The following is a 17,314-nucleotide window of genomic DNA, read 5'->3' on the forward strand; positions in this document are numbered from 1 at the left end:
ATTTCCACCGATGAAACTTTACCGAGTTATTTGTTGCAACGAGGAATGTTTCGAACAAACGCAAACATTTAAGTCCATTATTCAAATTCAAGACAAAATTTAATTAAACAATTAACCAAAGTTATTGATAATCGTGAAATAATTATATAATTATCAAATCGATATATCAAAGATAATATATTATTAAAATATATTGTTTAATGATTATCAAACTGTATTCTTCGAATTGTACCATGTACAGTATCGAGCACGATAGATTTCCTCAGAAAAAATAACATTAACAGGGAAGCAGAACTTTAATTTTGATGATATTATTATTAAAAAAGGTTTAGAAAAATAAATAACATAATTTTTAATCATTAAGTATCGATAAAATTTCGAGTAAAATTGGAAAACACGAATAAACGGTAAATATCAATTCAAATCTTCGCGCGTAGGAGTATAGCCGTGCATGGTCAAGTGGTGGGGGGTCGGCAGGCCTATATATAAGACGCCTACACCTGTGCGCGGTCACTCTTCTCGGGACCGCTACCGAGGACGGACAGGATCCCGAGAAGGGGCAAGTCCCCGGGGGGGACTGGGACCTGGGGAACCCCCGGAAGGGGTGGCCTACGGTGTGGGCCATGAACCCGGGAACCAAGGGGGGGATTATGTTCCTCAGTGAAATCTACCATGCTCGGTAATGTACATAACGAATTCAATTATTAACTAACCTGTCCAATTTCCGACAGCATCGTTCTAAATAAACATTCCTGAAAGTCCAATATTTTCGTGGAGAAGTTAATCTTTGCAGCGATACGCCATCGATAAGAACAAGTATGAAAGCCACTTTATGTTGGTTCTATCTCCTCTTCCACCCCCATGAATTTTCGAAAACACGTATATCTCGTAGCATTACCGGCGGATCATCAGATTTCCCGACACCCAAACTTCGCACAGCCACGTGTTCCTGGATCAGCGTAACAATACGTCCCACGCACCACACCATTAACAACCACCATCACCACCACCATTAACCACCACCGCCACCGTCTCGACGAGTGTTTCGTTCCTCGGCTATGCGATTAATTAGTTCTCTCGTGTAATTAATTCTCTCCCGTTTATACCTATATGCACATATTAAATATATATTATACCGTTACCTTTACGTGAGCAAATAAATTGATTATTATACCGCTTCGAAGGGGACGTAGCTGCCTGCTGTGTACCCCTTCATCGCGACTCCGCATTGTCGGAGTAGAAATGTCCGTTGTGGCACGAGTTTATACGCGTTCGGTCACTCGCTCCATGTGGCCAGTTTGATGGGCGTTCGAGGAAGGATTCCATCGAGCAATGAAAAATGTTCGAGCTGCTTTGAGCGTCGTCTGAACGTGAAAAATGATTCTTGAAAGACTGAACGTGATATACGGCGAGGTCGAGTGATAACGTAAGGCTTCTGGGAGTTTCGGGTGCATTGAAAGACTGACGAGAGGTCTCGGGAACGGTAGAACTCTTCTTCGACGGTCTGACGACGTACGATATCAATGATACATCGAGTTTGCCTTGTAAAAAAAAGAAAGTAATTAATTGCACTGTTTCAGATCTATCACTACACACTCTTGCAACGCGGTATCCTTCATCCTTTCCTCTATCGAAAATTATTTTCCTTATAAAATTCTGTACTTTCGTAGAGGGGAAAATCGAAACCTTTCACGATACCACGATTCTTGATTCTTTTCATAAATTTTCATAGTTCCAAATTTGCATTTAAAGAACAAAAAGGAAACTCGCTGCACCGTCCTCTATATCCTTGCGACGATATTATTCTTCCTGCTTTTCAAGCTCGCTTCTTCCACACTGAAAATTATTCTCCCTTATAAATTTCCATGGTTTCGTGATTACATTCGGAGGGTAAAAACGAAGCTGTTTACAATACGATCCCTCGCTCTTTTCATAAATTTTTATACATCCTAATTTCCATTTAAAGAACAAACACAATTTCGAGTTTACATATAATGAATAGAAACAGAACTATTTCTTTCGGATTATTTTTTCAAATTCTTGCGTATCAGTGCTCTTTCTTTCAAATCATTCGATAATCAGAATACAGGTTTCGGTAGAGCGCGTTCGTTCTTCGAACTATAAGCGTCTTACTTTATCGTCCTTTGCCCGTTTCCTTCGCTATACGGGGGTGGTATCGATCCGCTGCACCAGCCAGCCACGAGATCCGGCCAAGAAGAAGAGAAAACTCGGCGTACGTCTGGTTTCCGCGAAACGAAACGCACCGGAGAATGGCAGTCGTTGGTCCTTCGTAAACTCTGATCCCTTTTCTCCTTTCTTTTTTTCTTTCCTCGATCGAGCTGAAAGGTCGACGTTTCGTTGGGTTCACGGCAGGAAGACGTATCACAGAATTGTCGAGGGCAGACAGGTTCCTAAAAGACGGTTGTTTCAATAAAAAGCCGTAGGAAAAAATCAAGGATCGTTCCTTGGGAGGACACGATTGGAGATTCTTCAAGTTCTATCTGGTTGTTCGAGTAGCCGTTCCAAGGAAGATGCTCGCCAAAAATGTCCATAGGTAAAAAGGAAACGCGGAACAGCCGAAATCTCGATTGGCACTGTAACATCGAAACAATTGCCTTCCTAGTTTCTGCATCCTGGCACCGAATCCTTCCACATTCGTTGTCCTGTTTCTCGTACTCGATCCATCGATAACGTTCGAGTTTTAGTCAGAGGTTCGTCCGGTTGGCAGTTGTTTGCGAGTGTCTTCCGCTCGCGATCCTCTCGCTTCCACGGGAACACGCACGACGAAGGAGTCGCCAGGAATCGAATCGATTTCGAGTTATATCGCTCGCAACGGCGCGTTCGATGGAATGATTCGTCTTGATAATAGCGAGCCGCGCTCTGGTCCGGAACAATTGCGAAGATAAATTAAAAAACTGTCGATGAGACCGTGAAATCCGTCCGGCAGCGCCGTTGCCGCGCGTTCGACGATCGGGCAGGAAAGAGGAAAAACGAGGAAAATTTTCAGTTCTCTTCCTTTCTCCTTCTCTTTTTATTTTCGTTTCTTTTCAACTCCGGTTCCCGCACGCTTCCTGGCATAATAATCTCCGCCTCGACGACTCGTTCTTTATCACTGGAAGCAATTCTCCGGCCGAAGAATCCTCCTTCGTCGTGTGGGCTACGCTTACTCCCTATGTTTTCTCCTATTCTTCTTCTTCAACGACGATGCGCCTCGGTTGTGCGAACGCACCGTCATGAATATTTGATACGATGTGTCGAGAATGCGGATGAATATTTCGCGTTGTGCTCATACGCTGAGATCGTCGATTATATTATCTACGCAATGTAATAGATGTATAATTTCTATATACCTATGTACACGTGTGCACAGCAAAAGGGGATGCGTTAAGGAACGCACGCGAGAAACCGCGCGCGTCCTCTCATCTCTTCCTCGATCTTCTTCCTCCTATTATCTCCCTCTCGTTTAACTCGTTTACCTTTACGTATAAATTTTTTATTTACGCGCTTCGTTAGCACGTGAATTTCGTGTCACGCTTCTCTGTAATGAGTGATTCGTAAATGTGTCTGTATGTTTGTGTATGTACGTATGCGGGTGTGTAGAGATGTACGCGTCTTCGTAGCTGCTGCGTGTAAACGTCTTCTTATATAAAATCGGCAGTTCGGGCAGTTCGACGTCTCGCCGCACGACTCTAGCCTTACGTATGAAACCAGATTTACAAAAATACGTTGCGCGCGTGTCTCGCGTATTTGGCACTTTTTCTCCCCTCTCAATTATTTTCTCTTTCATCGTTTTCTATTCCTCAAGCACCGTCACGGTTTCTATCCCTCGTCCGATACGTTCGTCGCCGATTTCTTCCTCGGCATTCCGTCTCTCTTCTTTTGTCGCTCGAACACACTCACACACACATACACGCTTCCCTTTTGCTCGCTCGTGTTCATTCACGAATCCCACTCGTGCTATCCACTCGTTCGAACACGCGCTATTTCACCCCCTTCCCTCCATCGGAGAGAGTTCAGTATCGAAGGATCGATCGGTAAAAGTTCGCAGAGGGAAAGATCAACGCCACGGATACACGGATTCGTCACTCTTCGACGAAAGCTCCGTGCCTTTCTTTTGTCAAACTTTCTTTCTTTCTTTCTTTCTTTCGCATTTTTGCCTCCTCGTTGCTGGATCTGGTCCTCCGTTCACCAGCCCGGAATCAGCTCCGGGAACAACGATCGAGAGAGGTTCCTCCTCCACGGGAATCGTGGAATCGACGCGAAATTCGGCAGTTTCGATGACGCGGTGCCGCTGAACGACGCGGACGCCGACGTCGACGACGACGACGACGACGTCGACGCCGGCGATACGGCGGCTGATGCGATGGACGCGGCGCGAAGCCGCGCGGGATCGTCGACTAATCCTCCTCCGGGCCCATGTTCATCAGCATCATCTTCTTCTTAGCGATCTTGCTGTATTTGATGTCGATCGGCTTCGTGGTGTCGTACAGGCTTGGCGCTTGTAGGATAATCAACACCGTGCCCACCACGCAGGCCACTGTGAATATCCAGAGGAAGATCCGGTCGAGCACCATCGCCACGTACTTCCAGTCTTCTTCCACCTGTAAGCACAAATAAATTTCCATTCTTTCAAACAAATGCTTATCAAGTCGAATTAAAATACTCGACATTTTCGTTCTGGGTGTTTAGGAAGAGGTGCAGAGAAAGAATAGCAGGTATAAACCGTGCGTCGCCGACTCTCCGGACCGAGTTTCCAGGAAAGCACAGAGGGAAAATTTCAAAGTTCTACAAATTCCCAACTCCTCAACTCTGAAATCTTGTCTCTCCGAGGAGGCAGTGAGTCGCGAATCTACGTTACATGCGAAACAGAGAACCAGAAGTCTACATCCCACCCCGTATCAAAGAGAATCCTTGATTTCCTCGTCTCGTCGATTCAACGAGAAACTTGATCCAGTTGAATTAACGTTCATCCCATCCTTCGACTCGACAGTTTCGCTGTACTTACCTGAAGTAAAATACTCGTATATTTCTGTATCGTTGAAAATATAACATTTCCATCGACATTGACAAGCGTTCAGCTAAGGTTGTCTAAACCTGCAACGTTCTATCAAAGTTTACCCCTTTCTCGTCGAGCGAAATGTATCATTCAGAGAACATAGGAAGGATCCATCGCACGTGATCGTGTATGTAACTAAAAGCCGAGTCGTATCTCCGAAGTTTCAATCGAGCACCCTTACGAGGTATAACAGTGCGTTACCCTAGTTCGTCTTGGAAAGTGGCGCGAGGGGCAGCAAACTGATCCCTCATCTCGATGTTGTATCGACTCCTTTCGATTCCCTCTGCGACAAGGCAGGAAGTGGACGATAAAACAGACATCCGATACTTTTATGATACTTTCACGAGAATGCTGCGAGGAATATCCTTCCCTTTCAATTTCCCACAACCACTTCGCGACCACCCTTCTCTATACACGCCCTTGCGAACGTTTTTACATATTGCGATCAAGTAAATCAATAGTAAAATGTCTATTATCGCGAGCGAATCGCAAGCGTAACCAAAGCGGACTGCGAGCGTTCTATTTTCCGCTTCGTATTCGCTTCGTTTTCAATATCGACGAGTTTATCACTGTGAATTTTTTACTTTATGAATTGCTTAATTTTCTTATTTAAAAAATAAAGATAAAGCGATCTAAAGATAGGCAAACGAAGATAAGGTGTTACTTAATCCCGGATCGTTTCGGTAAATTCTTCTTGCCAACACCTTCGTGACATCTATCTTTGGCAGCCCGCCAATATGCTAGAAGCGAAGAAAATCCCGCTGCTGGTTATATTGTACTGCAAACTGACTATAGTTCGGTCATAAAACAGTTCGCTTTTTTAGAGACCATTTGTCTTTATGAAAAACGATAATTCTAAAGTGTACGCTACTTTTCATTTCTCGATTAACTAAGAATGATAAAAGTCTATTATCAGGATGTACAGTTTAATTTTTTATCATTTTTAGCGTAATGATATGCGTTGCTGTGTTTGTGAGATTGTTCGGTAGAAACGTGTTTCGTGAAAAGTTACTCGGTGCCAAGGGCCAATTCTTCCCCTTTCTTGGATCGAGAGATCTCTATCTCGATGATATCTACCTTTTTCTTATTCTCACCCTCGTTCCTTTCCAGCTATTTACATTCAGAAACGTTTAGGGGTCGTCAGGTAGGGTGTGACCGAGACAAGCACCCTTTCGTAGATGGTAGACTGTTATAAAACGCGAACGACGAGATCTAATCATACTTTCCACTTGTATTGTACAATTTCATCGAATCGACACTATGAAATAAGCAAGCAGTGTAAATGTACTCGCTAAGGGATGATTAAAAATGTAATATCTTTATTTATGAATAAATATTACTTATGGAAAAATAACAAACTAATGATTATGTTTAATTCTTCCTTGAAATTCCTTCCTTTACAAAAATTGCAATTGCAGTTTTTCCCTCAAAATAAATTCCACTTATTATCTAAGTTAGACTCCTAACTTTCTATTGGTGACATTTTCTATTGGTGAAGCAGAACGTCATGGCTGTTTGGGCATCGTTGTCAACCATTCGACCTACAGCGAGGTGGAACTTAGTCACTCTTATAGCGACCATCGAGGGGTGAAGATCTATCTCTCAAACATACATATACTTTTAATTTATTCCCCGGGTTTATCTAATTTATATTATTTATTTTCTTAGCTTATTAGATAAGCTTATAAGGAGGGTGAAATTTAAGATTATATCCTTCTTGAGGACATTGACTCAGCATTTCTTTAGTTTATTATTTTACCCCTTTTTACGAACTTTGCTTCACCCTTCAGAGTTATTTATTATTTTATCCCTTTCTGTGGGCCTCATGGTGCCCATCCTTATATCGTTGTATCTCCTACATTCTTTGCGTATCCTTTACGTATTCCTTACGTGCCCTTTACGTATTCCTTACGTACCCTTTACATGCCTTTACATCCCTTGCGTGTCCTTGCACCCCTTAGGTGTCCCTTACATTTCTTGCGTGCCCTTACACCCCTCGCATACTCCTTGCAACTCTTCCATCCCTTACGTATCCTTTACATGCCTTTACATCCCTTGCGTGTCCTTGCTTCCCTTGCGTGTCCCTTACATTCCTTGCGCACCCTTGCACCCCTCGCGAAATTCTCGAAAAAATAGCGCCCCCTAGCGGCAAAAATGTGAACTAAAATCTCGATGTCGAATCAGCGCCATCTGGTTTTGGAAAAAGGAACTAAATTTTGCAAAAATTTTGGCCCTCTAGCGGCAAAAATGTGAACTAAAATCTCGATGTCGAATCAGCGCCATCTGGTTTTGGAAAAAGCAACTAAATTTTGCAAAATTTTTGGCCCTCTGGCGGCAAAAATGTGAACTAAAATCTCGATGTCGAATCAGCGCCATCTGGTTTTGGAAAAAGGAACTAAATTTTGCAAAATTTTTGGCCCTCTAGCGGCAAAAATGTGAACTAAAATCTCGATGTCGAATCAGCGCCATCTGGTTTTGGAAAAAGGAACTAAATTTTGCAAAATTTTTGGCCCTCTAGCGGCAAAAATGTGAACTAAAATCTCGATGTCGAATCAGCGCCCTCTGGTGGCGAAAAAAGGAACTAAATTTTGCAAAATTTCTGAAGAAAAACTACTTACCTTTACTTACCTTTACTTACCTTTACTCGAAGCAGTCTTTGTAATATAATTATTGTAAGGTTTGCAGGGATATAAGGGATGCTGGGATGAAAGGGATGTAGGGATGAAAAGAGTGTAGGGATGAAAAGAGTGTAGGGATGAAAAGAATGTAGGGATGATAACAATGTAGGGATTTAAGGAATGATAAGAATGTAGGGATTTAAGGGATGAAGAGATGTAAGGAATGTAGGGATGAAAAGAATATAGGGATGCAGAGGTGTAAAAAATGTAGAGGTGTAAAAGATGCAGAGATGTAAGAGATACAGGAATGTAAAGAATACAAAGATACAAAGAATTCAAGTATTTAAGGGATGCATAGATCTGAGAAATACCGGGTTATAAGAAGTGCAGGAATATAAGTGATGCAGGAATATAAGGAATGTAGGGACGTAAGTGATGCAGGAATGTAATGAATACAGAGATATAAGAGATGCAACGTATAAGGGTTGCTGGGATGTAAGGCGTGTTGATTACCCCTATAATTTTATCTACCTGGTTACTCGATCCGAATACGAATGGTCCTAATATAAGAAATAAGTGCCTTATCTATTAAATATGGCCCATGTCGCATTATGATGGAAAGCCAGCACTATCGTTAAACACTTTCAGAAAATACATATAAACAGCAGCTGCCTGTCCGGTTCTCCTGGCCACGTTCCACTGGCAAACCGTGGAACTACATAATTCGCCATGCACAGAAATTCAAACCGCAAACAGGTTCAGTTAATTGCACGCGTCCACGAGTGAACATCGAGTTCCAGTGTACTTTGCGCGAGTAAAACGCATACGATCACGCCCTTTTCCAGCCTCGACCCAACTCTAACCAACGACTAGATTTGCTCTATCCGCAAATCGATCGTGTAATTTTCCATCGGAATATTTCTTTCAACACGGAGAATTCGTAATTTTCACGATGTAAATCTATTGTGAAGCGATCTGTACTTAAACGCTGCCGAGCGAAGCACGAAGGGAACTTCGTCGACGCATCTGTTTCGCGAAAGTTACCAGTTTGTCCAACGACCGTCGATCCATGAAATTCGTTCGAAACACTTGGTCTATGCACACTGTGCTTCCGCTAGATATTTTCGTATGAATTTTGAATAAGCTGAAGGAAGTTTGCCTGTCTCTCGGATAGACAGTTAAGGACATTATCAAGTACTATTATACTAAAAATAAATGAATAAAAATCTATGCGATAAAAGCATAGAAAATTCGAAGCTTCAAAAATGTACCATTGCGTTTTTCAGTAAACAATTCACCATGATAAATTGTTAAAGCTATTCGACGAATCGTAGACCGAGTAGGATCGATTCCGATCGAGTTTGCCATCTGCGAAGCAAACGGAAGTCCCCGGTTGATGCGGTCAGCGCGCGGAAATCAAGGCATCTCCGGGATCGTGACTCGAGAATTCGATGCCGGATAGATTGAATTTCGAGCATGGCCTCTCGCTCGCATGCAAATACGACAGGAGATACGTGGTTCCTCGAAGTAAGCGCATTGCGAACCGAGTCGAAGACGTAATTCGTACCGTTCGTTAAACACCCCCTTGGATCCACCGTTAGGGATTTATAAAAATTCTTCTCAAGATCGGTGTCTTACCCCGGGAACGATCGATGAAATTTTTCCCCGTGTAAAGTAACGCGAGAGAGGAATATGTATAGAGGAGATGAGGAGAGGGTAGTTTCTCGCGTTTTCAGAGCGCCAGCATTGATAGCAGCCTTTTTTACGCTCGAGTTTCATAAAACACGTCCGTAATATCGGAAAAGTGGAGCGTGAGTGTAATAATAGCGCCGTCAGCTCCAAGGGTCTCGTTAAAACAAAAACGATATTCCTCGACACTTTCTAGAGACAGCAGCAGGCCTCGTACAGGAATTATCATATTTTCGGCTGTCGAACTTCCGGCAGAAACTTTCGACCGGACCGAGCAATTATTAAGCTGAAAACTAGACTAAACTTCCTAAAGTGTCGTCCTCTGGCCTAACCTTGTCAAAACAGAAATTTCAAGTTCCTAATGAGGTTCGTTAATTCACCGGTGGAGCAACATTGACTTTCTCAAATTTTAACTACTTTAGCGGTTGAATAATTGCAGGTCTATTAATGTCATGTTGTTGGACGTAAAATATGATTGAACGGCGGACCATGGAGAGAAACCCAAGTTAAATTCAATGTCGTATTTAATATTATTTTCATTTTATAAATGTAACGCTGTTCATAAATTATACATTTAACTTTAAATTAATGCTCCGCTGTTCAAGGGTATTTGGATGCGCTTTCCTGTCACAGAATTACGTCAGAAGAAAACCTATGTAAAATAGAGAGGATCCCAAGAGCCAAAGGGCTGTAGGGAAAAGAAAATTCCGAAGAATGTACGGTGATTTTCGAGGAGCAAGTCACTTTTCGAACAAACTCGATACACGATGGATCCGCGAAACTCTGTCACGTCGCTCGTTTCGCGCAACTATGAAATAGGGAGCATAAATTCGTTCGAATTTACGAGTGGCCTGGACAAATGTCTCAACTTCGGAACGTGTTCCCCGAGAGGCAGACTTGTCAACGTCTGAACCAATTCCCGGAGTTTTACATCGCTCGCCAAGTCGTGAAACTTTGAAATGCAAAATTGAGAGAGAGAGAGAGAGAGAGAGGACGACTGCAAACGCCTACGATTTGCTTAAAATTTTCGACTAAACTTCTACAAACTTATCCTTCATTAATTGAAACTCGACAACTCGTTAATGTAAAGAGAGATCCCGACGTGATATATTATTCTTATTTCAATATAATTATGTTAATATATCACAGATTTCACTTAACGAACAGTATAACCGACTTAGAGATCCTTTTCCTTATTTTAAGTGAAACAGGTCAGTGATAAGTCAGACAGATACAAATTTTGTATAAATAAATGTCAATAATTAAAGGCACGCGTATTTAAATATTCCAGTACAAAAAATTAATAAATAAATCAATATACAGAATTACTTTATTTCCCTACAGTAGAAAACTCGACGATAAGTCAGACCGAGATTCCCTTCTTGTTCCCTGAGTTGCCTGGCTGTCAAGATGGTGCACGTATTATGGTGTAGAAGGTGTACGTTTTCGAAGCCTGGTGTCGCGTGTTGGAAGATTGATGGGGAACGATCGCGAACGACTTTCAGCCGGCTTATCGAGGCTGCTTCTCTCGCGAAATCCAGCTACAACGTGTTGGATGTTCGCTCGAAGCGAAAGCGTAGAAGGTAGCCGGTTAGTTGGCCTATTCACGCCAGGACACTAGAAGGTAGTCGACGATGGTAAAGGAGTTTGCTGTAATAATAATACGCTAACCAGACCGACAGCCTGCGCTTCAAAGAACTCGTCGTTCTTTTGTATCGCGGCCAGACGGTTCTTCGGTTAATTCGACCGGACATTAGGATTTTAATTAAAACCTCGCTTAGCGAACAGAGGAATCTTGAGATGGAAAGCTACGTTGTTCCATGGGTCCATTGGAATTCGATGCTCGCCGAATCGAGAGCCATCGAAAGGAAGGTGACTGCTCGAACTATTATGCAGCTTCTCTGAAACGCGATTGATTCCCGAAACACGAGATTCGAATCCTGTAATTTGTCGAACGGCTACTTGACGCGATCCCTGTCCAGGCACCAGGACACGGATGCCAGCTTTCGAATTAACGCGATATCCCCTGCTATGTTCTCCTACGTAGCTAATCCTGTACACAGAGAACGCGGTTCGATGCGTTCTGATTTCTTGTTCCTGGCGGAAATCTCTGGAAAAATCGATATCCCATTTGGAAAGTGGAATGAAACGAGCGGGAAATGATAAAAGCGCGTTTGCGCTGTTAGGGAAAAGTATCGAGAACGTGGAAACTGATCAACGCGTTCCAAGGATACTTCTTTTTTTTTTTTTTAATCTTTGCGAGTGAGTCACGTGAGGGGATCGGTAATGGAGCGTGGAAATCAAAGGGAATCGTGAGGTGAGATCCGGTCAGCCAGGTCGAATTATAAACCGTAGGAGCGATGATACGAGACCTGATAGGATAGCAGTAGTATCGGATCGTATTAATCAGCCGGAAACACCTCAGGATCCGATTGCCGTTAATAGCTTCGGTTCCGTTCGTCGAACGTCGCACGATTTATACGCTTTCTTGTCGCGAGATTCGGAGATTAGTGCCGGAAGCTGACTCCGGAAATTTACCGATTCGTTCGAACAAAAATCTCGAAAAGGACTTGAGAAAATATTCACGATAATCACTTAAACATTGACTGCCATGATAGTCATCAGGTTCACATTTTTCATTATCAAATAATTAATAAGAAATTTAAAAATTAATTAATCGCATCCTTTATAATTATAGCTTCAATGCGTCTGACTATGTATTACCTTTTCTACTGTGGCAGTCAATGTATTAACCCTCGAATGGCGGACCTTAGAGAGAGCTCCAACTAATATTCTTACACTGTACGCGGATAACATGCATACTACTCCACTTTTTACCCCAAGATTTGTAAATTTGGGTCACGATTGACCCAGGCTCCGCTGTTCGAGAATTAAAGGGCAGTGCCTTAAATTTGCCTGAATACTTAAGAAAGGTTAACGAGGTAGAATTAATGAAATAATTACTCACACTTTCGAACTTGTCCTTGTTCTTAGCGTGCTGAGCGATGAACCTAGCGTCGTCGATGGTCTTCTCGATCTCGCGAACCAACGGCTTCTCGAAGGTGGGGCTGACGTCCTCGTGAACATAAGCGGGGCTGGCCGGGCCGAAAAGGTCGTCGTCAGCCCCCGGCAGTGGGAGCGAGGGTAGCGGCTCCTCGAAGCATGGTGTTACGGTCCCCACGGTGGCGACCGCACCTAGATCGTACCTGGTGGCGGTCGGTGGCAACCCATGCGTTGGTATCTCGTATTCCTCGCTGAACCTTTTACCATAATACGTGTCGTACTTATCAGTCTCTGGTACATGGAACACATCGGTGAGCATGCCCTCGGCCGGTTTCCCGTTGCTCGCTTCCACGTCGTCGTCGTCGTCGTCGTCGTCAACCTGTTCACCGTCGACGTTCATACCGGCGACACCGACTCCGTTCCTTCCCCCATCATCATCCTCCTCCTCATCGTCGTCGTCCTTGTTCGGCCTCTCGATCAGAAGGAATCGCGGCAACACTTGTATGAAAACCACCCTCACCCATTTGGCCATACGATGGGTGACGGGCGAACGAAAGTTCACGTTCAACACGGCTATCGTCACCACCACGGACAGGGTGACAAGCACCATCGTGAACAATAGATACTTGCCGAGCAACGGCACCGTTAACGACGTGGGCGGTATGATCTCGGCCAACAGTAGGAAAAACACCGTCAACGACAACAGTATCGAGATCGACAGCGAGACTTTCTCACCGCTGTCGCTAGGAAGGTAGAACACCAGCACCGAGAGGAAAGATATGCCCACGCACGGTATGATCAGATTGACCGTGTAGAAGAGGGTCTTGCGGCGCAGGGTGATATTGAACACGATATCTGGATAGGGCTCCTCGCAGCATATGTAGAACGCCTCGTTCCTCACGGCAGGCACTTTTATGATGTCCCACTCGACGGAAATGTAGTAGTCGGTCAGGTCGATCCCGACCTCGATACGGTTCGAGTCCTCCGTCTGGGCCAGGTGTCTTAAGTCCACCTGCGAACAAACATCCGAAACGATATTAGAATACAGCCCCCATAAAATAACTTCCTTTTATTTATTTATTTCATTATATACGGGAGGAAGACCCCTTTGTATACAAGAGAATTGAATCAAAATAAAACAATAGAAAGGGTGGGTTGGTCTGATGAAATTTTGTTAACTCCAGTAATAAGAAACAATTTATTCCATTGGATAAAATGCAATTGAAAAATTTCATCTCTAAAATAATTTGTCTGTCCTCAAGAGTGTTAAGCTTAAATTTACCCATTATATTGGTATAGTCATGGTCATTCCACCTTGTAGGATTACCAGTTTCGAAGCACAGAGATAATTTCCTAACTGGTGGTTTCGACTCTTCCCCTAGGTCTTTGTAGTTTTACTACGGATAATAGAAAATCGACACTTTTGACCAGGACCATTGGCAATAACGGTGAACGGTAACGAGAGCACTGCAGTAAATTCGTGCACAAACGGCAACGATAGTCGGTTCGTTTAAAGATTACCACAGCCCTGTGTACCGTGTAATTGAGGTCCGAGATAAGGAGCATTACTCGAAAGCAGCCATTTGACAGAGGTTACGTATATCCGTGCGCGTGTACGTGCCTGAGAGTTAAACAGACACAAAGGGAGAGGGGCGATGAATAATAAGGGGTATTTCATAAGACGTCGTGTAACTGGGAAATGAGGGATTCTTCAGCCAAAAATAAAATGGCTACGAAGGACAACTCCTGACGAGAATAATCACCATTTACTTTTTTTCTCTTTTTTTTTTAACAACGAGTAACTTGCAACTGTGCTTCAGGAACCTCTAACGATCTACCACATTTTTCATTAGAATAATTCTATCCACCGTGGTATTTTTAAATAGAATAAAGCTATGCATTTCTTTCTCCATGACACCTAAATGCAACTCTGAAGGCATAATAAGATTCCTTTCAAACAGGATGCAGAATATCCTGCTCGTTCTATTTTCCTTCTTGCCGCAACGGATCCAATTGTTTAAAGAAAGGAGGAAGCAGGGATCAAGGGAAGAAAAGACGGACCGGGAAGAGAAGGAAAGAAATTGGATAGCTCTAATGGGTGCTAAGATAGGTGGCGGATCCTCTGGAAGACGTCGAATATGGGAAAGAGAATAAAGTCTCGAGAGTGGAGCCAAATCTTTCTACCATCGAACTTCCTATCAGAATGCCCTTTAATCCCCTCCGGACCATTTTTAAGATCTTTCGATAGCTGCCCGTTAACCACGCCCCTCTGTTCTTCTCCTTTTTCATTCCGAAATAAATTGTACAACAAACAACGGTCTGTTGTTGGTCGAGAAATAAAGAAAATTTTGCGATACCGATAAAGCTAGTAAAATCGAAAGGTGTAAAATTCCCGTTCGAAAGGATGGTCAGTGAACAGCTGGGGATGGTCGTTCACAGCCACAGGAATGGTTTATCGTTTCACACGCGGGATTTATTCCCGCAACGGTGTGTTCACTGGTGAAATCCACGGACAGGTGGATTTGTCGGTGAGGGACAAATCTAGCCGCCCGCAGAGGAAGGTGGGTTGGTCATGGTAACAGGCGACGAAAAGGATTTCGACAAGCTCCAAACTACCATCATCCTCTATTGTTATGGAATTATTCCCTTTGTGACATTTCAGCCTATTAAATACTATTTCTATCATAATTATTAATCCTCAGTTACAAATCCCCTGTAAATTATCTAATTATCAGGGACTATAAGCCTGCAAATGTTAATCCACCGAGGGCGGACCATGGAGAGAGGCCCAATTTAAATCCTGATGAATATTTTATATTATATTCATTTTCTAAATTTTATTTTAAATAGCCTTGTATATTTTTTGTAAATTGGAGTCACAATTGACCCAAGCTTCGTTGTTCAAAGGTTAAGGAAAGAACGTTTACTCTACGTGAAAGTACAGCAACATTTAATTGACAGAGTTCCTGAAGAAAGAGCAAAGAAGATTGGCTCGATGTGTCTGTCTGTCGAGGATTTCAGCTGAGCTTATCAAAGTTGGGAGAATTCCTAGAGAAAGAGTTCTTCGAGCAGGCATCAACAAATGGAATCGACGATTCGTGGCATTTTATTGACGTCTGTTAGCACGTTGCTCCTGTATCGAGGGATCCACGAAATTCCAAGGATATTCCTCGATGGAACAGCAACGAGAAAGAAGGCTGATAGCTGCCAATGGTAATCGATAAATCGTAACGTTTCATTGAAAATCGTTTTACCCTTTCGTCGAAACGAGAACAATCCTTTCAACATAGCGGAACATAATTCTACACGATTTTTCAGCAACTTCTCGATACTCCCTTTGAACAAAACAAGTGTGTTAATAGAATCGATGAAAGGGTCGGTTTCTCTCGGATTCAATGGTAACGCGTTTCATCCGCGAGACAGAAAACGGTTGATCGCACGAAACAGATAAACGCTAGTCATAAAGCGAGCTTCGCTTTCTCTACGTGAACTTTCTTCTACTCGTCGAGTGTTCGCACAAAATGGATTCTATTTCAATCGTGACATTTGACGATCTATTGTTTCAAAGCTTCTTGAAACTTGCAAGCTTCTAACTTTAGATGCTTTTCCATCGTTCTAGACAAGTTTACGAAGATTTGAAATGACGATGATAAGGATAACGAGTGAAGTTGATGTACAGTTCCGAGTATGGGAGATCTTGGACTCGCATCCATCCCCCTAGGCGGCTGCGCGCAGACTGAGACTGCGTGGGTGGAGGCCCCTAATATATAGACCTGTGGCGGACCACCACTTGCGTTCAAAGGATTACGCGGGAAAATTTGAATTGATATTAACTTCATTATTAATATTCCTCAAATATACACTAAATTTTATAACTAAAAGTTATACTATTTTGTTTCTAAATCACTTTTAAATATTAATATAATCAAAATTAGGGTTTTGAGATCTCCTGATTCCTCTGTATTCGCCATTTTCCCTAGGGAAGGATGCCTTGCTCATCGAGAAATGAGATGAAAGAGGTTGAAAGTGTAATAATAAGAGAACCAATATGATTTGGGAGTGGAAATTATGGAACAATAAATTCTTAAAACTTTCAGAGTAACTTATTTTTCCTTCCAAAATAAGAATATATAATATAAGAATGATATTGATAATTTAAAAGAAAATAATACGGACCAACTAAGTGATTCATCGAAGATTTGCCGTTCTGCAGCTGTATAAATTATTTCCTCGCTGGGAAGCAGACAATGTTCGAACGCTTTAGAATCCAAGAATCTCCGGGGATTCGTCGGCGAGTCGGGGCAAGGCAAAATGAAAGAAAAACACCGGGGAATAGAACTGTCAACGTAACTGCTAACGTAATTAATAGTTCAGACGCGACGTGAAAAGTTCAGGTAACATTTTTCCGCGTTGTCGCGAGCGTGTGATTTAATAGAGAATCTAAGAGACTTGGTTTAATGGGAATTTTTTAATTCACAGAAATTTATTCATTAGTCTTCTAAAGAACACTCGCTACATCGATACAGAAATTAATTAGCCCATTCGATAAATTATTATCGATTGATCTTTCAAGACTGCGGATGCAACACCTTTTTCGATACTGGAAAGTATGTTACCTTCTTGGAAACTTGTCTCCTTTTGGAGGATATTTCCATTTGCAATTCTGAACATTTGCAACCGATGACGTCACGGAACCAATGACATTTTGCCAGAGGTTCAGTCGCGATTTAGGTATTCCTTGGGGCTCTGATTGCATTACCAGCGCGGTCATATTTCTATCCAGGTCCACTTACGGTCTAATAAAGTATTCCTTAAGAGATCGATCGAGTTATAAAAACCGGTCACGTTCACCTTCGCCATCGTTTCTTTCGGATAAAAAATTCTTCGACCAGTCACCCTACATCCAATCATACTTTGTCCTCGACTCGATGTCGCTAGATCGTTGTTT

At 42.7% G+C, this 17,314-nt stretch overlaps 1 protein-coding gene across 1 annotated transcript in view; it reads right to left on the reverse strand.

Moving 5' to 3' along the window:
- Positions 1-210: 210 nt before the first annotated feature.
- LOC114873391 (acetylcholine receptor subunit alpha-like 1) overlaps positions 211-17,314 on the reverse strand; it is a 94,543-nt gene continuing 77,439 nt past the window's right edge. Inside the window, exons 6-7 of the mRNA XM_029181670.2 lie at positions 12,332-13,378; positions 211-4,601 (exon numbers count right to left, since the gene is read on the reverse strand). Of these exons, the coding sequence (XP_029037503.1) occupies positions 4,398-4,601; positions 12,332-13,378 (1,251 nt within the window). The 3' untranslated portion in view covers positions 211-4,397. The remainder of the gene's footprint in view (positions 4,602-12,331; positions 13,379-17,314) is intronic.

This window comes from Osmia bicornis, chromosome 7 (genome assembly GCF_907164935.1).
Source record: "Osmia bicornis bicornis chromosome 7, iOsmBic2.1, whole genome shotgun sequence".
Taxonomy (NCBI): Eukaryota; Metazoa; Arthropoda; class Insecta; order Hymenoptera; family Megachilidae; genus Osmia; species Osmia bicornis.